Source organism: Gadus morhua, chromosome 3 (genome assembly GCF_902167405.1).
Source record: "Gadus morhua chromosome 3, gadMor3.0, whole genome shotgun sequence".
Classification (NCBI taxonomy): Eukaryota; Metazoa; Chordata; class Actinopteri; order Gadiformes; family Gadidae; genus Gadus; species Gadus morhua.
The window spans coordinates 9,644,078-9,670,015 of record NC_044050.1 but is presented as its reverse complement, the minus strand read 5'-3'; the positions used below and the strand labels follow the sequence as shown (position 1 = coordinate 9,670,015).

Here is a 25,938-nt window from a genome sequence, read left to right as displayed (position 1 = left end):
TGATTAATAAGTCACGATGACGTCGGCCGATGGACAGTTGGCTGATCTTATTTTCCGAAGGGGATGGGGACCCCGAGGCCAGGGGGGACCCCAGCTTCAGGGGGGAGCCCGGGGGGAGAGAAGGGGAAGGCAGGAGGGGGAGGGAACGCCATGGGGAAGCCTTGGAAGGGAGGGAAAGGGGGGAAAGGGGGGAAGACGGGCTGCTGGAACCGAGGCTGCTGCATGTACGGTCCCCTGTAGCCCCCTCTGTATCCCCCTCTGTAGCCCCCTCTGTAGCCCCCTCTGTAGCCCCCTCTGTATCCCCCTCTGTAGCCTTGGCTCGACTGCAAACAAGAGGAAGAAGAAGAGGAAGAAGATAAGGATAAGGATGACGATATTTTGTGCAAAAATGAACGTGAAAAAAAAACATGACATCTACGTTCTCACCTCGTCGCTCTCGTCTGAGCGCTTGACTCGTCTGTTCCGCTCATCAGAGAGCTGAAGAAACAAACATGTTCATGTCAACATCGTCCCTAACGTCCCATCTGGGATTAATGAAGTTCATCTTGTTCTTCATCTTAACAACAGTGTTGAGGCTGAGCCATCTTAATGGACAGTACAACCATGGCATAGTGTGGCACTTTTACAACATGATGTTTGAAATCCCCTGAAACATCCTATTTGTTTTAAACAATCACATATCAATGTATTAATTCAAACTCACTGGAAAACAGGAAGATAGTGCAATGATGCACAAGACCAAGATCACCCTTTTCATTGCGGAAGAACGCAACGACTGGAACAGAAAATATGCAAATAAAGACAAAAAAGTCAACAGGAACACATCTTTCAAAGCTAAGTGAGTGAAGACAGTGAGAACCTCACCTCAAGTCAGTGAGAATTTTGTTTGTGGAGAAGTGACGCTGCGTCTCCAGCATTGTAAGGAGACCCAGTGGGGATGTAGTAGACCTAGATAGACAGGGCTCTATTTAAATACATTCTCTGTCTCCGCTCATCCAATCAGCTGCAGAAGCTGTTGTTTCATAGGTGTCCTGATGGGGTGAAATGTTAGGAAATAGAGTCCCTTGATAATCCCCCCCGCCCATAGAAGGAAGCCTGTCAGCCTCAGTCATAGAGAGCCAAGGACTTAACCACTGGTCTTCTGGTCACACTGGACTGCTGTTGAAATGGGACATGATTCATCCTTTAAGGCTTTACGGTGGTAGAATGTACCAGGGGTGTTGCTTGTTTTTATTAAAGTCCTACTGTATAGTCAGTATTCATCGTTTATCTTCTACGTTTTGATGACGCATTGTGAAAGAAATTCTGATTAATTGGTGATTTTAAAAAAGGATTTCTTATTTTTGTCAAAAGATTTATTAGCCATGCTCCTTAGATGAACAAACACTTTGTAAGTATTAAGAATTATTGGTGCAAATCAAAGTACCAAATATGGCAACTTCAGCAGTAGGTCTCAGCGGTAGTGGCTGCGGTCGCTGGTGCAGCGCTGGGCAAGGCAACCAGCAGGAGGAAGGGCAGGAGCATACGACCAAATACCACCGACACATTTCTTATTGTCATGCATGATTTATTATAGAAGTCATACAGAGGATAACAAACTGATTTTAGGGTCTTTAGGTCGGAACTGGAGGCGGGGCCGGGGGGGAGTTAGCCAGCAGGAATTGCAGGAACAAGGCCCATAGGTCGGCCTGGTTCTGTGTTGGTGGTGGTGGTGGGGGGAACCGGGGATACGGTGGGTAGAATGACGGATACCGCCCCATCTAGAGAGACAAAAGATCTTTAATCTCAACAAAGATGGAACCTCATTGAGTTTGAGTTAGATTTGTGCAGTGCGTATGCAGCGTATGTGTCTGTGACTGTTGCATCACATCTGATGGACGCCACACACCTCTCTGGAATTGGAGTCAGAGGAAGAACGAGCAATTCTCTCATGCACTTCGTCCACCTGTGAAAATATTGGTTTTAGAATTTCACCAAAGCAGTGGCTAGCATCTTGGCCCTTCAGCCAGAAGGTACTGAGTTTGGTCCCCAAAGCACAAAACCTTACCCGAAGACATTCTGGAGCAATGTGCCCTCACCCAACAGCCCCTTTGATGACATGTATCTGCTCTCTGTAATTGGCTTTGGATAAAAGTGTCTGCTGAACGACAGAAAATACTATGTAGTAGAAAACATTTTTCAACTTACTGGAAGAGCCAGAGCCAGACTCAGGAGACATCCAAGCAGTACCAGTATCTTCATCATGATTTCACCTTGAGGGGGAAAAAGAAACTGAGAAGATTAATCAATCGGTCAAGATTGGAAGCAAAAGCATTGAAGTTTAAAACTTAATGAGTAAGAATATTACTTGATTATTGTCCCAGCAGTTGATCGAGTCCACAGCTGGATGAGTTTGATGAAGCTTGGACTGGAGTCTCCGTCTTAAATAGTGAACGCCACTCTGACGTCGGTCATGTTGAGAAATTCATTCAGATCATTATTGTGACATTGCATCCTTCTGTTGGGTATACAGGTGTGTTGTCTTGGGCAAGATGCTGGAATGTATGCAGGGTTATTTCAAAATGATGTCTTGAATATTGAATAGAGGCAAGATGACACAATATACAATCTACTGTAATCCAGGAATCAATTAATAAAGTGTGTTACTACTAATGTCTTAAAATCATACAGTTCCTCCCAGGGAGGGTGGACATGGGTGTGCTAGACTAGGGTGGGGTTGCAACGTGTTTTTAAAGCCGGGATAATAGGAGTCTGATCAGAAGCAGACTGCATGGACGAATATTTTTTGAAACCCAGATTATGTTAACAGCCCATGTTAGCATAATCCATAATCCATAGTCCATGAGTCAGGCGATACGTTATTTCACTTCATTATCAAATCCACTATCAATGTTCATATTATATTTGATGGTGAAAATAAACAATAAATGGTCAATTTGTATTAAAGGGAAACTCTGTGCTGTTCAACCGCTAGTGCATGGCAACACAGGGTTCTGGTTCTGTCTTAAATTCCCAGTGGGGCCAACTAAGGCCCCGTCCACATGAAGCCGCAACGGGCGAAACCGTTCCGGTTTCGATCTATCCGGTTTCGGAGTATCTCCGTAAAGACAGAAAGCGAAACCGGGTAGATCTGTAGAAACGCTGTAGTGCACATGCCAGGCCCATAAGGGGCGCTGCTTCTGCTACAGAAATCCAGAAAAAAATTAAATAAGAAGAAGAGGCGAGCATGCACATAAAGACTGCCCCCCGAACCACTAACAACAAAAACAAACAGTCAGTCAACAGTCTCAATAAATAATGGCTTAGCAACGCAACAAGGGACATGATCTGCTGCAGAACGATTACAAGCCGGTCGTCCGCCATCATCTTTGTTGTTGTGAGTTCTGAGACTCCGCGGGCTAAACAGTCATTGGCTAGAGGGTCGAGGGGTGGGGCGATGACGTCGTGGTTTACGGTTTCAGTCGGTTTCAGGCGTCCACACGAATCCAAAACGAAACCGGGTAGATTTGAAACCACCTCCGAGGGTGGTTTCAGAAGTTTACGGTTTCGGTCAGCGTATTCGCCGGCTTCGTGTGGACGGAAGGCCGAAACGTACAAGACATTTGCGGTTTCGCCATGAAATCGGCTTCGTGTGGACGGGGCCTAAGTATGTATCTACGTATGTTTGCATATACACTGTTAAAATAGTTATTTTACAGGACATGTTCTGTATTACTTTACAAATGTTGGCGGTAATTTAAATGGGTAACCTTAGGCATGTAATTAACCGTAATTTAAGATTACATTAATATTCTGTTTTTAATTTGTAGATGTTCAAATGTAATTTTACCTAAAATGTATGGTAATACATGAGCAACGTTTGCTACAGTCCACCGGGTAGGCTGGTAGGCTGATCTATCAAGCACACATCTAGGTGGACACGCCCACCTGTGATGTCATAAGGGGCAGATTTCCAAAACGGCTTGTCACGGCTAATAACACCACACCTGGTGGCATGTCATGGGACCTTTAAAGTTGCCAGTCATTGAGCACAAGTGGTAAAAGGGATTTTAGTTTAGGGTTTAGGGTTATGCTGGCCCCCTTTTTGCAGACATTAGATTTCCACAGAGTGAACCCACGGCAGCCCCTGGTTGATCCTATCTCTTCCCAATTTATTTCCAATGTGTTTCAATGGTGAATTTTGAAGATGCTTTATCAAATTATTTCCTCGAGACCCTCTTTAATGTTAAAGAGACCCCAGGTCTCTAGCTCACTCCCAAGTGTCCTTGACCCCTAGGTCACATTTACGGCTAGAAATATTATCAAAATGCATGAGATAGATGGGAAGAACTATGTCTGTTTTAATGGTGTCCATTTTTTATTTGGTGTAACCTAAGCTTTCATGGGCCTATGAAAAACAACATTGCCACGTCTGAAGCCTTCCTGATCTCCTACCCAACACATTACCCAACGAGACAATAGATTACAGGGCATTAAGTCGTCTTAACTTCATAAGTGACACAACAAAGCAGATTAGGCTAGCAGGATATGATCAACACCATCATATCATCAACATGACTTGACAGAATATGCACTTTTCTCCCTTTCATTTTTTTGATAGCAACTTACATTACATTTAACCTTTTATGCGTGCAAGATATTTAGAATAAAATGACAATTACGATACATAAACATATTCTATTAAGAACTAACAACTGTCAAATGGGAGTTTTCTGAAGAGCACTGAAGGGTCTGATGTACTGCAGTGTTGCTAAATACTTTGAAACAAGGATGAATCACATGGGTGGCGAGATTGGTGTGGGTTGCAATGCTATATAGATATATATATATAAGTGTCCACACCACCAGTACAACACTCAGAAACTGCTGTTGTGCAGGTAGGTGTGAATTGCAGATGTGCTTTTGTGCTTCTACTACTATTCCAAATGTTGTCATTAACCAGACTCTTTTATCCGAAACGTCTTGCAGAATTGTGTTAGATGTCATTTAGGAGCAGGTGGGGTTAGGACAGCTGGCACAGGGACGCCAATACGTAGACTGCAGACGTTAAAGTTTGAACCTAGAATCTGAGAGTCCAACAACCTAACCAATAGACTACCCTGCTCCTACTATTGAGCTTCTATGTTAATCTGCTGAAGAGAACAATCAGAAACAGAGCCTTTTCTTGGAGCAGATCAAACGGTTGATCTTTGAAAATAAAAACCCTAATAAATAAATAACCCTTTTTCTATACACAGGGGCTATTGATCAGCTATGAAATTCCTGTGTATTTTCGCCGTTCTTCTGTCCGTTGTGGCTGCACGTGTGAGTATAACAGGGCATATGTACCTGCATGCATTGGCCGTGGCCAACAATGTGGCCATAGTTTAATATAATACATTGTCTCCAGCCTGATCCAAGACGGCCATGGCGAAGAGGTGGACCGTTCGCTAGAGGACCTGGAGGGCCTCGATGGGAACCCAACTTCCCAGGCAGACCCACGGGGGTAAGGAAGGAGTTCAACCCCTCCCAAGCTGTGGCCTTCAGTGGTTTGCTTAAGGGGCCGCCTGGGGCGGCATGTGCCCCCAACCAAGTGCCACGCCTAATCAATCTGACCGTGGATATGATTTTAACTTCCACATATGTCCTTTCTCAGATTAGCAACATTTGTAACAACAGTGCAATCTTTTTTTTGATAATAGAATGCGTTCATTTTGTTATTACACTTTGTGTGCACCTCGCTGCAATGTGAGTTGAGTGTCCACACGCAGGGCTGTAGCTCTTTTAGTTGCGGATTCGCAGTAACTTTGCTAAGGACACGCACCAATGTTTCTAGAAACCTTTGACTGTAAATGCCATCGCCCTAGACACATTACGGTCTGAACCTCAACACTTCAGAGGGCGCGGAACGCCTGACAGTCATGCGCGACGACCGCGTTCTTGGTTTGCGCCAGCTAGCGGTGTTCTCACCAGCGACTTAGCCACTGCTTGGCTTTCCAGCATTATCCTTTTGGTTTTGTTTTGAAACTGACACATGAAAATGTGTTTCACCCAGCCGGGAAGGTTGCCACCTGGGCATCCAGGCAGACCTTCTCACGGAGCAGGGCATGGATGTTCCCAGACGACCACAGTGGGAGCACCTGTCTCAGACCCTCAGACCACTGGGGCTGCTCCAGTGACTTCCAGGGGTGACAAGGTGCTGTATCTAGTTGATATCTCAGTGATTTAAGTCTGAATGGCTTTTTAGTGTCAATTGTGAGGATTTTTGTTTCATCTTAATTCTTTTACTCTTTCAAACAGAGTGGAGCGGATGGGAAGCCACTTGTTCAGGTGGGAGAAACATTAGCCACTACCACGCCAACCCAAACTGAAAGAACTGTGGTTTAGCATAGCCTGGGTTAGCATAGCAGTAAGCATTCGTGGAACAAACAAAAACAATGCGCTTGTTCTTCTCTAACCAAAGTCTTCTGATTTTGGGCCTGCTGTCCATCGGCTTAGACCACTGGCTTAGACCACCGGCAGCCAAGGACCGGCCAGAGAATGTGATATAGTTAAATACCCATTGGTTTATGTCTGTCCATTCTGCTCTCTAGCCTGGTAGGGCCCCAGCGCCTGGCCCAGGGGCCGCGGACATGGACCTGCTGGAGGGCTTTCTAATGGGCGGGACCCCCCTGGAGCAGGGTCAGCTGGTGGGTTATTGTTCCGTGATCTTCTGATCCATCGGAATGCTGTGTTTGAAGACCTAAATATTTAACGTAAAAACATGTTTATTGTTTTAGGAAAAACAAAAGTTCATCCCCATATTCAAGGTGGGTGCATTGTACAGTAATTGATGGACAATATAACAGTTTTTTATCAATTGTATTTGCGATAACATTTTTAACTTTTACTTTTATTTGGTCATACTACAGGCTGACAATGTCTCATTTGAGGTAATATTATGTTTTTTAATCATATATTTACATCATGACAAATAAGCTATATATATTTTAAAACATATCTATATGTATCACAAATTATGTGAATTTTCTTTTCAGAATGTCACTGGTCTTCACTTGAAAGAGGTAAACATTAATATGTTTTCTTCTTGACAAATAGTTTATAAACCACTGTTTGAAAAACAAGGACTTACAATATATTCATTCTTGAAATTGGTTATTTCAGGGGGAGAATATATACCTACTACCAAAGGTATGTCATTCATTTTATAATATGATGTTATGATCACTAAGGCTTTTATATAAAATGCCTATAATAGCACATATATAATTGTGCTATTAGCCCATAAACTATTTAATTAATTTCAGGATGAAAAACAACCACCCATGCCAAAGGAATCAAAGATGGTATTTATTTCTTCCAATATATGTTAGTTACCCTAGAAGCCATTATGTGTTTATCCTGAACAGCTTCGATTTTAAACTTTTCCTCCAACAGAATGGGCACCCTGCACCTGCGAGCATGGTATAGATTTTTTTTTTAATTGTATATTATTGGTCAATTATTTGATGGATTTTAAACTGACTAATACCTAATTTACAGTATGGATCGTATGGAATGCTATACCAACGAAGGCCTCAGGTAGTTAACCTCTATTTGTTTGACATTTAAAAACAGAAATCCTAATAAGAATGTTTGTTTTCCAATATATTGTTCTTTAGCAAATAATGCAGTGATGTATTGTGTGTTCCCCTGACTTTAGCCATATTTGAAGGTTGTCCTCAATCCCACTGCAACTGCAACGGTAATTGAAGTAAAACAATTCGGAAAATGGCCTGACTAATGACAATCTCGTTTGGGTATTATATTATAATCAATATTTTTCTTCTTAAAGAACCGGATATCCTTAGAATATGGGATTTACATTCCAGTGAGTACCAATATTTGACTGTATAATTTATTTGTATGTCTCAGAATACATACTGTCCAAAATATAAGGTTTTTGATACTGCAATTAATGCAATTTCACCCTTCATTGTTGTCCCCTCTAAACCACTCTTACACACAGCTCTAAATGGGTAAGTAAATATCACTTCACTGGAGATTGGATTGTCCTTGATTTCCAACAAATGGGGTTTTAGGAAGCCTTTTCCTCGCAATTATACATAATCCAAGAGAAAAACACAAGGTGAGACACATGCTTGGGACTCGACTATTATTGTTCTCATGAAATCAGACTGATTCATTTTCAGAATGAAGCAAACAGAGAGAAGATAGCACAGCTAATCTGACTTGGCTATGAGGTAAAGTTATTTTGATTAATATAATTACACTGATACCATGCATCATCATGTATCATCGAGCTAATTATCTCTCTTGTTCCCAAAACCTTGAAGGGGGAAGTCAACAATGGTCCTTCTCAAAATGCTGAAATGGAAGTGATGTGCATTCATTTCAGCTGGAGCGTCTTGTGTCGAATGATTACTGATATAATTATGTCCTTTCGTTTGCTTGCATGGTGACTTTGATCAAATTAAAAAAGTCCTTCAGCGTTTACAAAGTTCTTTATTTACCAACTTTCAATACAGTGCAGACTTCTGAAGAAGACAGTACAAAGTTTCACCTCATACCATTTCAGGTTCTTTTTTGCATAGTTGTTCCAGACACTATGGCCGTGCACATACAGTATAACCTTTCCTCAACTATCTTTTTATGGCTCAAATAGGAAAGGGAAGTTTGAGTGTCCCTGTGTTGAAATAGAAAAGAAAGCTTGTGTTAGTATTGAAGACTGATGGTCCATAGAATGTTTGGTACAAATATAAGCATACTTGGAGGGGACTTTTACTGTGAAAATCACAGTTCTTACCTCATCGATACCAGGCCCGACCGCGTCGCCGCGGTTTTCAGGAGGGGACGTAAACGTCTCCTTCTGAGTCATGACCTGCCGTGTCTGTTGATGACATCATAGTTACGCTTCTATATAATCATACTCACAATGAAATGAGAATGAAAACCATGGTATATAATCAGACAAATCCTTCCTCTACCTGCAACATCACTCACCTTGTCTACTGGTGCGTTTGGCTGGAAAGACTGCTGAAAATGGTAGAAATATAGTATGTTTAACTACACAAAAACGACAGCAAAATGAAATTTCCTACCGATGGTGACTTTGAAAGATTGCAGAAAATCCTCATGGAGGCCAGAGCAAGACACTCCTACACTACACTTTGGAATTTGAGCATCCAAATAGATTGATCTATTGTAATTAAACTCTAGACTCAAGTCAAAGTCAGCACTATCCAACCCAGTTCTATTACCCTTTACTTTATGTGGATCAAACTTTCTCTGTGTTACATAACTCAAGGACATCACAATTCATGCTCAAAGTAGCTGGTGTTTAACATCTGATGCACACTTTTCTTCAGGAGGTGTTCAGGATTCTGCTCTCCTTTGAAGGGTGACTGACCCCTAATATCACTTCATCCAATTCTCTGGGAAACACAAGAAGTCTGCTACTTCCTTCTAAAATACGTCTCAAGATTTGTCAAGCTTGATAAGGGTTCTGACAATGTTTGAGCCCGCCCCTCGCACATGCTCCTGTGGTCCCCAATGTGTCTGTTGTTTCTGAAACCTATCACCACTTCTGAGGTTGCGTGTTTTTGACTGTGTAGGCGGAAGTTCTGAGCCTGCAGCTAAAATCCCCTGTAAGACGCTCCGAACCAACATGTCCACACCTGCAGGGGGAGCTGTGGTTTCTGCGTTGTTCGGTCCAGGGGGGTCTGTTGGTTCGGCTGGTTCAACTGGTTCACCTGGCCCTGGTTGGGCTGGATCACCTGGTTCCTCTGGGGGTAGACGTAGTAAGGGTAGCCCTGCGGAAACGGTTAGTTAGAAGGATTTAGAAGTGAGATAGATCTCATGGGGGCAGGGGATGTTGACAGGATTTTCCAGGATTTTTCCTCCTTACCTGCATGTTTGGTTGTTGTTGGGGATATACATACATAGGGTACTGGAACTGTGGGGTCATCTAAGGATGATCATAAACATACCAAAGCACACACACAAACACACAAACACACACACACACACACACACACACACACACACACACACACACACACACACACACACACACACACACACACACACACACACACACACACACACACACACACAGATATTGAGGCCAAGGCACGAACACACGTGCAAACCAAGACACACAAACAAACAAACAAATTGAATTATACATGTATGAATACACACAGCTTAAAAATCATGCACTCCCAGCCACACTCATTGGTGGAGTAGTCACATGAACACCAGGTGTACAACACAACCACTGACACCTACCTGCACTGGGTTCTGTGGCTGTTGGGGCCCTGAGGGGGCGTTGGGTGCCAGGGGCCCGAGCTGGTCCTGCTGGTTGTTGGGGAGGTACACTGGGTTCAGCGGCTGGCTGCCCTGGTTGGGAGGGTACACAAACTGCTGCTGGTTGCCCTGGTTGGGAGGGTACACAAACTGCTGCTGGGTGCCCTGGTTGGGGTACATGAACTGGGGGCCCTGGGGGCCGAAGGGGCTCCCAATCTGAGGGTTGAGGTTGACCACCTGGGGGGTGTACATCAATTCTGGCTGCTGCTGGAAGACGTAGGGGGGAAACATGGGAGATCCCTGGAGGAGACGGACCAGAGCAAAGAGTAAACATTCCGTTTTGCCGCTCTATGTGGCTGCCATCACAAAGGCTTTTGTGCTATTCATTGTTTTGGGTAAATGTAACATAGGTATAAGGTTAGCAAGCGCCATTATCTAACTTATGAATAAGGCAAGACCGGTTGGTAACTGAATTTATGACTTTGGATCGTTACCTGCATTTGAGTTTGTCCCAGGGTCGCCAGAGTCAGCCCATTGAATCTCAGGATCTAAAAACGTGTGTGAAAGAGCAATGTTGTTGTTGCATTGTTGTTTTATGTCTTAAATGAGAGAAACAGCCCATAAAGATGAGACATCATAGTAACGTTACCTCATTGCTGTTGCTTGCAAGGATTCCTATCCTCATCTATGAAATATCATGAGAGGCACATTACTGACCATTTCTTAAAGACAGAGAGCTGTATTTATTAAACACCTTATGAACGACACAGAGAAGAGGTTACTTACTGGGAGAGACAGACTGGTACCCAGCAGGCAAACCAGCACGAGAGTAGTCTGCAGCATCATGTTGCTTCAATAACAGCGTTAGGAGCACCTGTAGCTTGAATCACAAAAACATTGTTTCACATGTGAGATGGAATCATCGCCTTTAAAAGTAATTTTTCCAAATATTATAACACAGTAGTTGCATGCAATGCACTTACCTTTTTTGAGTTCCCTGCTCTGTAGCTGAGTGACTGCTATCCTGTTTCAATTCTGTCCATATCTGCTGTTGGAGCCTGACTGTTATAGTCTGGGCGAAACATGGTGCGGTCAACAGGACAGACGCGCATCACAGCAGCAGACTCTGCCAGGTCAGACAAGACGTGCATCACTGCAGTAGACTCTGCCCGGTCAGACAGTGACGCCATGAGATGGCCGGCTATGTTATTATGTGGATGTCATTGTCTGCAAAATTCAAGACATGGTGAGTTTTAGGTCTTTACGATTAAGCTGATAACTTATGTCTCAATTAACAATGTTTGTTTCTTATGTCTTCTGGTTACAGGGTTAGGGGTTGTGATTCAGGTTGAAATTCAGGTTGTGGTTTATGTTCTTCACAGCCACTAAAAAGTGCACAAAATAACTGAAAACAAAAGTCACATTTGAAATTGGACATTTTGAAAGGTTTGCTCTCAACTTGTTCAGTAGTCATATGATGGTTCACCTGAGCCTTGGTTAAGGCTCCTGCCGGTGCCCTCGAGCCAAGCTAATCTTTCCTTAACAGCAACGATAGTGACAAACTACAATTATATTTGAACATATCGTTTTATATATGCAAGTTTTATTTGTATATAACTATAAAGTATTCAAAGTTAGTGTTTTTAACAAAAGTGTGTTTAGTATCGTCATTAATATTCGAACCATCATCACAAAGAAGCAAGATATATTTTTTGATGAGCTGTGATGTGATGCGCAGAGGAATGTGTAGTCAGATAATTGTTCTCTAGATGGCGCCATTGGTCCATTATAGATGAGTGGGTCTCATTTCACTTCATTTAATTGGCACAATGTGTTAATATATTTATCGACACACTTTTATATATTATATAATGGTAAGTATATATGTATATATATATATATATATATATATATATATATACACATTATATATCTATAATAGGTTTGTTACACATACAAACGTACATATAGTAAAATCGTTGACAAACAAAACAGTATTCATGATGATGAATTAGCTCAATTTATTCATAGAAAATTGCTTTAGAAACATCAATCATTTGATTCAATATTCTTTCTGGATGTTTTAGATAGTCCAAAAACATGGTGCATGCATAAGGTCACTTTATTTTAAGCCTTTATTTCAAGCCAATTATAGCCATTATGTCTCCAGTTTATTAAAACATTATTTTAGTTGTTCTCCTTGTGGACGTCACAGGGAATGGCTGTTGTTTGCATCTCAGGTGGAGTCTGAATCTGTGTCAGAAAAAGAGCGTTTAATTCAAAAGTGATTATACTGCTGTACGAATCAAAATATATATCGGAAAACGGGAGGCCTACCTGAGTTTCCATTGCAGTATTCCGCTGTTTCATGATTTGACGCTATTGAAAAAAATGTCATAATTAGATGTGTTCTTTTGATAGGAGTTCATTTTACACATTCACTCATATTCTAACTGACTTTACCTTGAAACGTTGAGGCAAAGCACCCCCTGCTTGTACACCCTGTTTTTACAGTCAAAGAGTGTTTAGTTACCATGTAATACAGACCATGTTTGTTACAATAACACATGCACACACACACGTGAGCATACACACACAGACACACACAAACACATACACACACACACACACACACACACACACACACACACACACACACACACACACACACACACACACACACACACACACACACACACACACACACACACACACACACAAACACACGTGACCTCAGCAAATTATTCCTTTTGTCGACTTCAATAAATCAACCACTTATAATACTGCAAAGGGAATTTACTTAATATAAGAGTTGATCATTTGTTGGTTTTCATCCAACAGATATCCCATACCATTACCTGTTGTTGAAGGGGGTTGAATCCTGCCATTTGAGGAACGCCCATATAAGGAACCTGTCCATAAAACAGAATATTTTATTATCATTCTATTGAGACCGACCAAGGTATTGCCTTAATCAACAGATATATTTGAATAACTGTCTATGAATGATACTAACAGCATTACTGATGGTACTAACTAAGTTGAATACAAGCATTACTCAATATATGCATGCATACAGCAATAACTAACAGCATTACCTTAAACATTGTGGCAGACTAACAGAGTTACCTTACTTTATAAATTAAACATGTATTGTGGTATACTAACGGTGTTACCTTAAACTCTTTAAATGACACATGAATTGTAGTATGCTAATAGAGTTACCTTTAACTCTATAAATGACACAAGAATTGTAGTATACGAAAGGCGCTACCTTTAACTCTATAAATGACACTTAAATTATGGTATACTAACAGAGTTACCTTTAACTCTATAAATGACACTTGAATTGTAGCATACGAACAGCGTTACCTTAAACTCTATAAATGACACATGAATTATGGTATACTAACAGTGTTGGCTGCAGGGACGGGGAAAACATTGGAGACACCAATGGGTGAGGGAGGAAGGGCCAGGGGTGGGTAGGCGTAGGCAGGAGCCCCTTGAACAAACTATCAAAAGGAAATTAAATCGGAGATCATTACACGACATCACTACACAACGTTTAATGTTGGCATCGGCACTTTTGCTGTCTTGATTTGTTTGAGGTCTGTCCATGAGGTCTTGTTTATGTGTGCCTCATGTGTGTGGGTTATGTGTGTGTGGGGTGGTTCATGTGATTATGCTGTTATCCCTTGATCAGTGAGCGCTTTTGAAAACAATCTCTTTTTTGAATATGCTGGTTTTGAAAAATAGTTTTTTGTGACCATCACTGTTTGGGGGAAGGCTTGTTTCTGAAAGAGATTGGTGCAGAACCATACCAGGTTCTGATGGACCTACCTGGGCCACTGGCTGGCCAGCAAAACCAGCACCTGCTCCTCCCATCATACCGGGAGCGAAGCCTCCTCCTCCCATCATACCGGGAGCGAAGCCTCCTCCTCCCACCATCCCGGGAGCGAAGCCTCCTCCTCCCACCATCCCGGGAGCGAAGCCTCCTACTCCCATCATACCGGGAGCGAAGCCTCCTCCTCCCATCATACCGGGAGCGAAGCCTCCTCCTCCCATCATACCGGGAGCGAAGCCTCCTCCTCCCATCATGGCGGGGTTAGCTCCGTTCATCATCCCGTTCATAGCCATCATCCTCATCAGCTTCTGTAGTCAGGACCAGCCAGGTTATTTTCTATCACACTGGAAAGTTACAGCAGAATGCTCGTTTTGTGTTAATTTGTTTGAGTTTTTACCTTGGTGCCTGCGTCGACCTAAAGAATGAAACACGAAAAGATAAAGAAACAAATGTATTCGATATTCGATTTCATTCATAGAAAAACAAGAGATATTGACAGACAGAAAAATACATAGACAAAGAGAATGAGAGAGAGGGTGTATGCGTGTGTGCTTGTCTGTCTGTGTGTGTGTGTGTGTGTATGTGTGTGTGTGTGTGTGTGTGTGTGTGTGTGTGTGTGTGTGTGTGTGTGTGCGTGCGTGCGTGCGTGCGTGCGTGCGTGCGTGCGTGTGTGCGTGCGTGCGTGTGTGCGTGCGTGCCGGCGTGTGTGCATGTGTGTGTGTGTGTCTGTAAAAGAGAGAGGACAAACAGACAGATCCTCACATTACAAATGGCGGCTGCCAACGTCATAAGAAGAAGATGCTTCATGATCCTCGGTCTGAAATTGTTGCCAAAAGTCAGAAGAAAAAATGAATCACAGCCTAGAACATGTGTTGGTTAATATTGTTTCAATATGAGATACAGTGTCTACATCTGACAGAATGTATCATTCACATCCATGTACTTTGTTTACACTTGTTAATCACAGAATACATCCTGTAAATCACCAATGCTGCGTTACATACCAAGGAGTTACAACGATGCCTGGACTCCACGTTCAGCTGCACTAGGGTGGGCGGCTCATCCATAGAGACACCTTATATCGCTGGGAGAGATCGTTGGGAGCCAATTAGAGACGCACATTCTGTCACTTATGGGTCATTCAGGCCTGAAATAGCTTTTCTTTTTTTCAAAGGATACTTCGATAATACCAACACAATATGAGTTCTATTTTTAAAGATATTTTCAGCCTAGATAGCCACCAGGCTAACACCGTTTGCTGGTAACAACACTGTGATTCAGCGATGTGGGGATAGTTAGTCAACAGCCCAGAGACAAAGAGTTTGGAACACCAAATCCTGTGGACAGTGGTTACAACGCAAACCACAGATGATGTGGAACGGTGGGACATCACTCACCATCCATCATTAAAGTTATTAGCTGCGGTTAAAGTCTACCTACCGTGTGATGGGCTGCATAACTCACCTACCTGGATATGTTTTGCTTATTTGCACATCTCTTTCCCTAAATGCCAATTTGAATTCTGCTGTTATATGTACTTTTCTATCGTACAGAAAACTACAAATGCAGTGCTAATGCAGTACTAAACTACTTTTTGTTGCTAGTCCCACTACTATTATGACTGCCTCACCTCTGAATCCCTTTGAACAGAAACCCAGTCTGCTAAATTACTGAATGTCATGTAAATATGAATATGTTGTCCGGTTCTTACTTGAGAACCCTGGATTTGAAAGCAGGCAAGGCAAGGCAAATGTATTGATATAGCATACACAAGGCAGACTCAAAGTGCTTCACATATGAACATTGTCATACAATAAAATAAGCAAAAGAAAACATATGCAAAAAATGAGTAAAACAGATAGCAAATAAAGGCAAGAAAAAAAAAAAAGAAGCATTTTAGAAAGTGCATTGTATTTAAGTCCAGATCAATAGTCTCTCTGGTACCCACGTCGGGACTCCAACCCAACCTTAAGGAACAACAGAACCGGAAGCTGTGCTTCCGGATCTGTTTAGATCATTCATAACTGCTGGTATGGTACAGTTCTGTTGTAGATTCTATAAAGATTATTTCAGATTTATACACTGAAAAATTGACAAATTAGTACGTATTCAGTTCACATTTCAGATTGGATGACACAAGAAAGATTCACATCTGAGCTCCCAGACCGCCTGAGGTTGTGTGTGGAGTTATATATGGGCCTTGTGGTTGAGCCACACTGTAAAGTCTGCTCTACCAGACGTCTGCTCCAACAGACGTCTTTCATCTGAGGAATGTATGTGACATAATGTAGTACAGGGTTGCATAGATGACTTGGTCTTGTCACAAGAACCTGATTGTTCAATTGGCTCTAAAGACCTCACATCGGGATTGACTTGAATTTAATTTATCAAAATGAAACATTCCCCTCTCAGTAAATTTAAAATTAAGAAATGTTATAGTGCATTTAAAAATAGCCTGATTAGTAAGAGGCTTTACTTGAAATGAATGTCAACAATGTCACAATCCCCTTTCCCATCTAGGTCTACATGAAATAAGGGAATGCTAAGGCTTGTACATCAGAATGCATCATTTGTTTGGGCATACTCAGCATAAATATATCATTAGGCTAACAAAGACTTTGTTTTGCCGTGTGTAGCAGGAGAAAAACTGTGTCAGTTCCAAACACAAAAATACAATCCCCTAATGACAAATCATTTCCTCTTTAATTACGAAACAACTACCAAAAACACATAACTACCAAGACAATAACAAACATTGCCGTGCTCTTATGCTTCCAAAATGGAGGCATCAATGTGATGTGATGTCAAGATGGGCGACCCCTATAGCCAGCACGTCTTAGTAAATAGTATTTTTCGAATAGTGTCTTTGATATCGGCGTTTAATTGATTCTAATAAGTAATAAAGTACTATAATAAAGTAAAGTGATCAGAAATTAAAAACGTTATGGGCACATGGCACATGGCTGCCTTATTGGATGTGTTCTCTGGTTGAGCCGTGTCCTTTTCACAGTGTGGTGGCTAGCGTCCCGCGGTGTTATGGTATGTAGAGTCGTCGTCTGGGATGTGTTTGGCCCGGCTTGCGCCCTGCTGACAGCGTGAACCACCCCACCACATCCCGGCAGGTAAACACCCTCTCAGGGCGTCTGGAGCTTTGCATTAATTACATGCTGCCTGCCGTGCGGTTTCCAACACAAGTCCTCCTATAGCAGTTAGCTCTGGTGACAAATGCCTCTGTCTCGCCTTCTCCAAATATAACTTCAGATGTCTCAATATGTTGGGTACTGTGTGTTTGTGTGTGTGTATGTGTGTGTGTGTGTGTGTGTGTGTATGTGTGTGTGTGTGTGTGTGTGTGTGTGTGTGTGTGTGTGTGTGTGTGTGTGTGTGTGTGTGTGTGTGTGTGTGTGTGTGTGTGTGTGCGTGTGTGTGCGTGTGTGTGTGTGTGTGTGTGTGCGTGTCTGCATGCATGTGTACGTGTGTGTGTGTGTGTGTGTGTGTGTGTGTGTGTTCCCACACTGTCATTTCTGTTGCTTTTGTGGCTTTTGTCCTGATTTTCTTTATGGTTGTTTGTTACGATGTGTGTTGACCAAGATGGTGGCCTATAATTGAGTGATCAGGTATATCACCGTGGATTTCATGGGTCTGTAGTAGAAGATTAGATCGGACCAAATAGGACCAAGTATTACCCAAGTAGAAACTTCATGTTCTGTTACCAATGCTGAATCACACCTCAATGGCCGAAATACAAGTTATCTCTGTCCGTTAACAGTGATATTCCCAGGCCTTTTGTACGCAGCCTCTATTAAATAGTATGATGGGACACGAAAACGCAATTTCATTTATATACATGTTTTATTGGTTTATCATCACAGTGTTGATTCATATCACAAAACACATAAAATCACTCCACAATCAGGGCACCTACAGGAAGCAATCATCAGATGTCTTAGTGAATGCTGGTCTCAGACGGTCATCTGCTCCTCTGTGTCCATCCCAGAGGACTCCTCCTCCGCCGGCCCCGTCGGACTCGCCGTCGCCCCCATCCTGGCCAGCGCCAGCATCCTCCCGCGGTTGGCCGCCACCGAGCGCCTGGCCCTGGCCCGGCCCGCAGCCACGTTCCCCACTGCCCCCCTCAACACCGGCCCCTGCTGCAGCTGGCTCTGGAGAATCTGGTTCTGCGGGTTCAATGGCACCAGCTGGAGCTGCTGGCCCTGGAGAAACATGGGCCCCCGGGGGCCCCCGTCCTGGGACAGCACTGTGTACAGGGGGGCCCCTCCGACGCCGGCAGCACCCGCCTGGACAACCCCACCCTGGGACTGGGGTATCAGATTCACAGCTTGCGGCCCCAGGAAGAAGCCCCCTGCGCCCTGCTGGAAAGGCCCGAAGGGGACCAGCTGCTGCTGCTGCCGAACCGGGCCCTGGGGGCCCTGGGGGGCCAGGGCATTCCCGAAGGGCTGGATGAAGAAGGACCCCCCCACCGGAACCAGCTGATACGCCGGATTGATGAGTGGCTGCAAGCCGTTCTGAGGAAGGCCAGCGCCGTTCTGAGGAATGCCGGCCGCAACGCCACCGCCTCCAACGCCATTGTTGTTGTTGTTGTTCCCGCCCCCGTTGCCAGCGGCAACCTCGTCACTTCCTGAGGACACCCCCCCCTCTGCCAGCAGAGCAAGGGTGTGAAGGATGAGCCACAGCATTCCGAACATGGTGAATCTCATAGAGGACGGTTCACAGATGACCTGGCGTCCTCGACCTTGGGGCCTTTATACAGAACCTCAGTTTACACAGCACCACTCTGATTGGACCTGGCACGTAAAGATGTCCAATCAGAACTTCTCCTCGCAACACAACAGGTTTGTGCAGTCTCCTTTTGGCAAGGTCATGGTGACCATGAGTGTGTCAACCGTCTATTTTCTGCTTTCTTACAGCGTCCAGGAACAACATTATTCAGGATTAGCTGGTGAACCAAGCAAGCCTCAGTGGCTAGTGTTCTCACTGTGGCAGCCCGCTGTCCTGGGTGTCATCGTTTGATGTCATGTGGGAATGATGCTGCTGAATAACAGTGTTTATTTCATCAACCCATTCGCAGTAACAATACTCGAGTCTGTGAAATGTCCAACCAGCTTTAATGAGAACCGTAAGCATGACAAAACACTTGAAGTTACATAGAGAGAGAGAAGAAAAAAATACATAGAAACCATAACAAACAATAATCCAGTTTTACCACTTTTATAATGGTAAACATCTTTCTTTTTATTCTTAAAATACTTCTAGAATAATGTGTCATCAAAGCACAAAAACATTTAAAATACTCTAATTGAGTTTCACTAGTTTAATCTTTTTCCTTTGATGTTTTCTTTCCATTCTTAATACTTTCTTTCCAAACACTTGTAAACGCACCCCCTTAATGAATGTATTTATATGTATTACTGTATGTGTGGATAATGATGAATGTTGATTATACGGTTAACATCACTTGGGTAAGAACACTGGCTCCCCAAGGGCAGCCCGACCCCGTTCCCTCGGTCACAGAGCACCAACAGAACCATGATTATCGCCATCGTTTTACATTGTCAGTGCCTTTTGGTAACATATTTAAATGTGCCCTACTTGCTGACCGCTTTGTGCGTGCTGCCTGTTACAACACTCGAGAAACGGACCCTCTGGTAGGCAAAGTACTTGAGGGCACTCAGAAGAGGAGGTTCACATCCATGTCCTCTGTGGAGGGAAATACAAGGGGAAAGTATTTTTCTATTAAATTGAAGAATTACGCCATCACACAATCAATAAAAATGACCAAATTACCTAAATCAAAGCTTTTATCACGATTTAGGATGCAGTCTGAGGTGTAGTCTGACTACGGATCTTGGGATATAGACAGGTATAGATATTGATACGGGCAGGTAAAGAACTGGGTATAGACAGGTATAGACAATAAAGACCTGGATATAGACAGAAATAGACAGGTAAAGATCTGGGTATAGACAGGTATAAACCTGTGTGTAGACACAGGTATAGACGGGGAGAGACAGGTAAGGACCTGTGTATAGACGGGTTTAGACAGGTATTGACCTGGGTAAAGACAGGTATAGACAGGTGTAGACCTGGGTAAAGACAGGTTTAAACCTGTGTTACCTGTCCAACCTGTGTTTGGACAGGTATTGACCAGGATATAGACAGGTATTGACCTGGGTATTGACAGGTATTGACCTGGGTATAGACAGGTATTGACCTCGGTATAGACAGGTGTAGACAGGTATAGACCTGTGTTTAGACAGGTAAAGACCTGGTATAGACGGGGAGAGACAGGTATAGACCTGGGTGTGGACAGGTATAGACATATAGACAGTTCTAAACAGGTACAAACCAGGGTATAGACAGGTATTGAACTGGGTACAGACAGGTATTGACCTGGGTATAGACAGGTATTGACCTGGATATAGACTGGTATTGACCTGGGTATAGACAGGTATTGACCTGGGTATGGACAGGTATTGACCTGGGTATGGACAGGTATTGACCTGGGTATGGACAGGTATTGACCTGGGTATGGACAGGTATTGACCTGGGTATACAGGTATAGACCTGGGTACAGACCTGGGTACAGACCTGGGTACAGACCTGGGTACAGACCTGGGTACAGACCTGGGTACAGACCTGGGTACAGACCTGGGTACAGACCTGGGTACAGGCCTGGGCACAGAGAGATATAGACTTGGGGAATCCAACCCAGATGCTTACCCTCCTTGATCCCAAAGCAGTGGGCCCACTCGCGGAAGGAGACCTGCTTGTCCTGGTCTCCATCACACTCCTGGAAGAAGCGAGAGGTGCAGTGCTCCATGGGCACCAGAGGGACCCTCAGTGGGGCCAGTTCAGAGTGGGACAGGAGCCTGGAGGGTGGGGGGGGGGGGGTGGGGGGGGGGGGGGGGGGGGGGGGGGGTACCATTTAGTTTAGTCATGTTTAGTTATTTAGCAGGCGTTTTAATCCAAAGTGACACACAAGGTGAGCTGAGATGTTCTTTAGTTATCACAGATTCATCACAGGACATTATGCTGAGGCTGAGAACAACCAAAGCACACGATCAGAATTGATTGTGTGGGATGCTAAGGCAAGTTTATAAAGAAAATATGGGGAGAGTACAGATTACACATCCACGATAGGAGATCAGGAGATAGAGCCAACGTTTTGAATACAAGAGCAAAACAATAAGTCAGGTCAAGTTTCTAATGAAGAATTTCCTTGTGTTAAAAAAAATATATATATAAATAAATTAAAGAGTAACCATTCATCAAAATGGCTCATTTATAAATGGTCAGCACATAAGGTTAAGAATCATCACCATTAAAGAGTTTTTGGTGCAGTATGATTACTAGAATCAGTGCATAGGGAAATAGTTTGAGTCCGAGAAAAGTCCAAAGACAGAGTTGGCCTTTTTTCGTATTAGACAATCACCTATGGCTCAAATATCAAAGTGAAAGGTACCTGTCAGAAGGGTGCTTGTCCATCTGGGCGAACTGCCAGTGCACGGGGTAGATGTACAGGTTGTAGTTCTTCTCAAAGTCCTGGGCCAGCAGGTCTAGGGGGTGATCGCCTGCATGGAGCTGGCGCTCATTCTCATGGATCTTCTTCACCTGCGCTCATCACAGAAGGATGCAATTAAAATTCACACAGAATTTAACTGATTTAATGATGTGTGTCTTCAGCCTCACCGAATAGTTCTCAGGGAATATTTAGTTTTGGATGAGGGATACAATACTCATTGGGTTTGGATTTGGGGATTTTAGGCTCCCCAAATAGTATATAATGTAGTATTGTATAATATAGTATAGTGAAATACACTATAGTTTACTATGCTAAACTCTACAATACTATATTATACTATCGTGTAATATACTAGTATATTATAGTATAGTATAATAACTAGTATACTATAATATAGCATATTATGGTATAATATAGTATCATATAGTATAGTCTCATGGCCTGTCTTTGTCTTTATGTTGTTTAGTGTTTGTTCTCCAGATGTCCTCAGACTTTCCCTCCCCTTATACCTCCCGACCCTCCATCCCCTCATTCCCCTCACCTGTGTTTCCTTGTCTATCTTCCAACCTGCAACTCATTCCCGATCACTCTCCCCCTATTTATACAAGTTCCCCTCCTTTGTTCCCTTGTCGGCTCTTTGTTATTGTCATGTCCCTTGTACTTCACGGTTTCCAAACTATAAGTGTGTTTCTGTCACGGTCGGGTGCTGGCGAGGCAGGCGGAACAAAGAGGTATTGATCCCAATGCGGACGAGAACTCTGGGAATGAGACAAAAGGGCTTTAATAATGAAAACACACTAATCTCCATGAACTGACCGAAAAACAATCACAATTTGGAAACCGCAAAGAACAAGGAACATGACACAAACAAAGAACCAACAAGGGAATAAAGGAGGTGAACGTGTGACAATGGGGGGATATTGATTGAGAGGGAATGAGTCGCAGGTGGGAAGATAGATATGGACACCAAGGTGAGGGGATGGAGAGGCCGGAGATGTAAGAGAAGTGAAATTCTAAAGACAACTGGTCATCAAGGGGAGAAGGAACACGGAACAACATAAAGATAAAGCAAACATGACAGTGTTGTATAGTAAGGTCAACACTGTTGTGTTGTGTGAGGCTACCTTGATGCGCTGCTTGGACGTGAGGAACCCTGGGCTCATGGAGTCGTGACTGTACAGCTGGAGCAGAACGTTCTTCAGCCAGTCCCTCATCCTCAGGGGGAACTGGACCAGCTCACTGTCCAGGCAGGGAGCCAGCACTGACACACACACACACACACACACACACGCACACACACATGCACACACACACACACACACACACACACAAACACATGCAGGCACACACATACAAAAACACACACACACACACACACACACATGCACACACACACATACACACACACACACACATACATGCAGGCACACACATACAAAAACACACACACAAACACACACACACACACATGCAGGCACGCACATACAAACACACAGACACACACACACAAACATATGCAGGCACGCACACACATACTCATACACAGATGTATGGTAAGAAAGAAAGACAGACCCACAAACACAAACAGACACAAGGTGAATAGAGACGGAGAGGCAGTCAGGCCAATCCATCAACAGTCAGACAAACAGACGTTCCATCGGAGCGACAAGCAGATAGACAGACAAGCCAATGCACAGACAGACAATCAGACAGACAGTCAGACAGACATACAGACAGTCAGACAAGCCAAGGCCCAGACAAGCAGAGGGAAGGCAGTAATTAGTTGTGAGTTAGCCTTGAGCTATATGCTGAATGAAGGAATGCTGAAAACAGGGTGTGGGTTTGAACCCCTTTGAGGTCATACACTTGCAGGGCCCCGTGTAGTCGAGGTGCAGTTTATGTCCTCGCTTAGTTCCCTCCAGGTTGCATTTAGTAGCAAACAGCGCACATGCCGTGTCATATGTTTTATTATTGGTCCCACAGACCTGCAGAAGTGAAGAACAACAGACAAACAAAATCAACTGTCAAGTTAGGCTTTTCGGCCGGATTCTGTATGCATAATTTCACCTGCTTTTTGGGGCGAATTTATGAATTAAATGTTCAGAACTCACGTGATCAAATTCATTGACGCTTGCAGGACATTTGGTGGGCTCCTGACAGACACACGCAGGCTTCAGGTCTGCGTCCAGCATACAGGCCTTCCCACGCTTACAGCGGAAGTCCATGCACGGGTCTACAAGAATATAGATTCCAAAAATAAACCAGACCATCTGACACTATAGTATGCTTCATTTTTTGTTTGAATCTGAGATCATCTCTTTCAACAGTCTATTGTCAATCCATAATCATCTCTCTATTATCGAACAGGTATACAAAAGGTGTCCAAATATTCATTGTTCCAGTTCATTGTACAGTTTATATTTTTCTTGTTATATATACCCCATTAGAAAAGCCTAATTTGTATGCGTATAAACAATTTGTGTCTCAGTAGCTATTTAAATGGTTTTAATAAATGGATGGATAGCAACAGCTAAGGTCGAGTCCCTCATTAAAGCCCTGACATTCCAGTCCCGGCTGGGAGTTTACACAGGACTTTAGTTCAACTTCATGTCCCTCATTGATTCCTTAAGCCCGCCTGGTTGTGTTGTTGTAGCGACCATTAGGCTAGGTTAGCGCTATTCATGTGGAAGTTATACCAAAGTAACCCAGTCAGCACTTTTCAATCAGGGGGGGTTGGGGGGGTAATGGGTGCCTCCAGCGTGGAAACCTTTTGGTTGTCTTCATGTGCTGGTGGAGGATGAAAATTCAGTTTATCCTGAAATGACCAGACCCTTACTGAAATGACCCGACCCTAACTGAAATGACAAGACCTTTACTGAAATGACCAAGGCACAACAGAAATGACCGGGTGCTAACTGAAATTACCAGGGCATAACTGAAATGACCAGGTGCTAACTGAAATTACCAGGCCCCAACTGAAATGACAAGAATCTTTCTTATATGGCCAGGCCCTAACTGAAATGACCAAACTCTAATTGAAATGCTGAGCCTAACTGAAATGACCCTATGCTAACTGAAATGAACAGGCCTAGCTGCTATTATCAGGGGCTAACTGAAATGATCAGAACCTAACTGAAATGAGCAGGGGCTAACCGATATGAACAGGTGCTAACTGATATGAACACTTTCTAACCAGAGGCGTTTTCTTTCTGATGACTGGCTGGTTTGGTGCTGGGGTAGAGTTCAGCCGTGGACCGGATCTGGACTGGATTCATTCCCACTAAAGGAGCCTGCATGTGTAAAGAAAATGGTTATAGCTGTGCATAATATACGTATAGATACATATTCCTTGTATAGGTGGACATTCCAGTTCCAGAAAGTACAACTCCATGCTAGTGTTTCCACCTTCTGTATAGAGTGTAGTGTAGTGCAGTAGAGGTACTGCTTAAAATCTGCTGATTAAATCCACATTTTGCACAGACTTTTTATTTTTCATCCTTGGATTACTGCCCACCTCTATTCTCTCTTTTACATTCAATCCCTCATAACATACGGTTTACAACTGCCTTAATTGCTCTGGAAGATGGAGAAGTGTCCAGTACCCATTTCCCCGTCCGCCTCCTCTTGTTCTTGGGGTCGGTGCTGTCAGCGTTCGGCCCCTGTGCTTCCGGTTCCGGACCACGGCCAGCCTCGTCCCCTTGCACAGCATGCTTCCTCGCTCTCTGGCGCGTCGACTTTCCTTTCTTTCCCTTTGGGACGCTCCCGGTGTTGTTGCTGTCCTTGTCTCCTTCTGCCTGGTTCCCCTTATCCATCGCTCCTCCATCGCCCACCCCCCGAGAGCTCTTAGGGGTCGCCAGGAGCTGGTCCTCAACCAGTTTGGGTCCGTTGCCATCCTCTTTGTTCTCCTCCTCCTTCACACTTTGCTCACCCAGGAGCTCATCTTGTCCTTGATCGGCCATTACTTCCCTTTCTAATGCATCAACGATTTTCAAGTCTTGCTCGTCCATGATTATGGTGGGTATTAGTTTAACGCTGTTAGGCTCCTCGCTAGCCTGATTGTCTGAGCCCTCTCCCTTCAGGAGGGGTTGGGTATTGTGGCTCTTTAGATGTTCCTTCAGGGGTTGTAGCTCAGTGTTCAGGGGCTGTGAGAGGTCAGCATCAGATGCATAGTCAAGGTCAGCTAGAATCTCTGAATCAGTGCTCCCATCTGCTCCATCTACTGCTGATCCTGCCTTGATGACAGCCTTTATCTCCTCTTCTTCCTCATGAA

General features: G+C 43.7%; 3 protein-coding genes and 2 long non-coding RNA genes across 5 annotated transcripts in view; all 5 read right to left on the bottom strand.

The window, feature by feature from the left end:
* Nucleotides 1–421: 421 nt before the first annotated feature.
* Nucleotides 422–928, bottom strand: LOC115540253 (uncharacterized). Its single transcript, XR_003976149.1, has 3 exons — nucleotides 865–928; nucleotides 704–775; nucleotides 422–477 (listed from the first exon to the last, which is right to left on the bottom strand). It is a non-coding gene; the product is annotated as an uncharacterized LOC115540253 (long non-coding RNA).
* A 632-nt stretch (nucleotides 929–1,560) lies between these two features.
* Nucleotides 1,561–2,385, bottom strand: LOC115539897 (uncharacterized). The gene is made up of 4 exons (XR_003976053.1): nucleotides 2,348–2,385; nucleotides 2,188–2,252; nucleotides 1,889–1,945; nucleotides 1,561–1,760 (listed from the first exon to the last, which is right to left on the bottom strand). It is a non-coding gene; the product is annotated as an uncharacterized LOC115539897 (long non-coding RNA).
* Nucleotides 2,386–9,614: 7,229 nt separating this feature from the next.
* Nucleotides 9,615–11,316, bottom strand: odam (odontogenic, ameloblast associated). Its single transcript, XM_030351431.1, has 6 exons — nucleotides 11,271–11,316; nucleotides 11,074–11,167; nucleotides 10,937–10,972; nucleotides 10,782–10,835; nucleotides 10,270–10,587; nucleotides 9,615–9,791 (listed from the first exon to the last, which is right to left on the bottom strand). Exons 2-6 carry the CDS (start codon nucleotides 11,131–11,133, stop codon nucleotides 9,615–9,617), a joined length of 645 nt encoding a protein of 214 aa, XP_030207291.1. The 5' UTR covers nucleotides 11,134–11,167; nucleotides 11,271–11,316.
* Nucleotides 11,317–12,474: 1,158 nt separating this feature from the next.
* LOC115540282 (spidroin-2-like) lies at nucleotides 12,475–15,226 on the bottom strand. The gene is made up of 5 exons (XM_030351430.1): nucleotides 15,136–15,226; nucleotides 14,894–14,948; nucleotides 14,529–14,546; nucleotides 14,128–14,439; nucleotides 12,475–12,540 (listed from the first exon to the last, which is right to left on the bottom strand). The coding sequence occupies exons 2-5, from the start codon at nucleotides 14,936–14,938 to the stop codon at nucleotides 12,475–12,477; spliced, it is 441 nt and encodes a 146-aa protein (XP_030207290.1). The 5' UTR covers nucleotides 14,939–14,948; nucleotides 15,136–15,226.
* A 4,008-nt stretch (nucleotides 15,227–19,234) lies between these two features.
* Nucleotides 19,235–25,938, bottom strand: part of sparcl1 (SPARC-like 1) — an 8,593-nt gene continuing 1,889 nt past the window's right edge. The window contains exons 4-11 of the mRNA XM_030350496.1: nucleotides 25,271–25,938; nucleotides 24,862–24,958; nucleotides 23,780–23,901; nucleotides 23,533–23,653; nucleotides 22,793–22,929; nucleotides 21,609–21,757; nucleotides 20,867–21,015; nucleotides 19,235–19,843 (exon numbers count right to left, since the gene is read on the bottom strand). The exon at nucleotides 25,271–25,938 is cut by the window's right edge and continues 466 nt beyond it. Of these exons, the coding sequence (XP_030206356.1) occupies nucleotides 19,815–19,843; nucleotides 20,867–21,015; nucleotides 21,609–21,757; nucleotides 22,793–22,929; nucleotides 23,533–23,653; nucleotides 23,780–23,901; nucleotides 24,862–24,958; nucleotides 25,271–25,938 (1,472 nt within the window). The 3' untranslated portion in view covers nucleotides 19,235–19,814. The remainder of the gene's footprint in view (nucleotides 19,844–20,866; nucleotides 21,016–21,608; nucleotides 21,758–22,792; nucleotides 22,930–23,532; nucleotides 23,654–23,779; nucleotides 23,902–24,861; nucleotides 24,959–25,270) is intronic.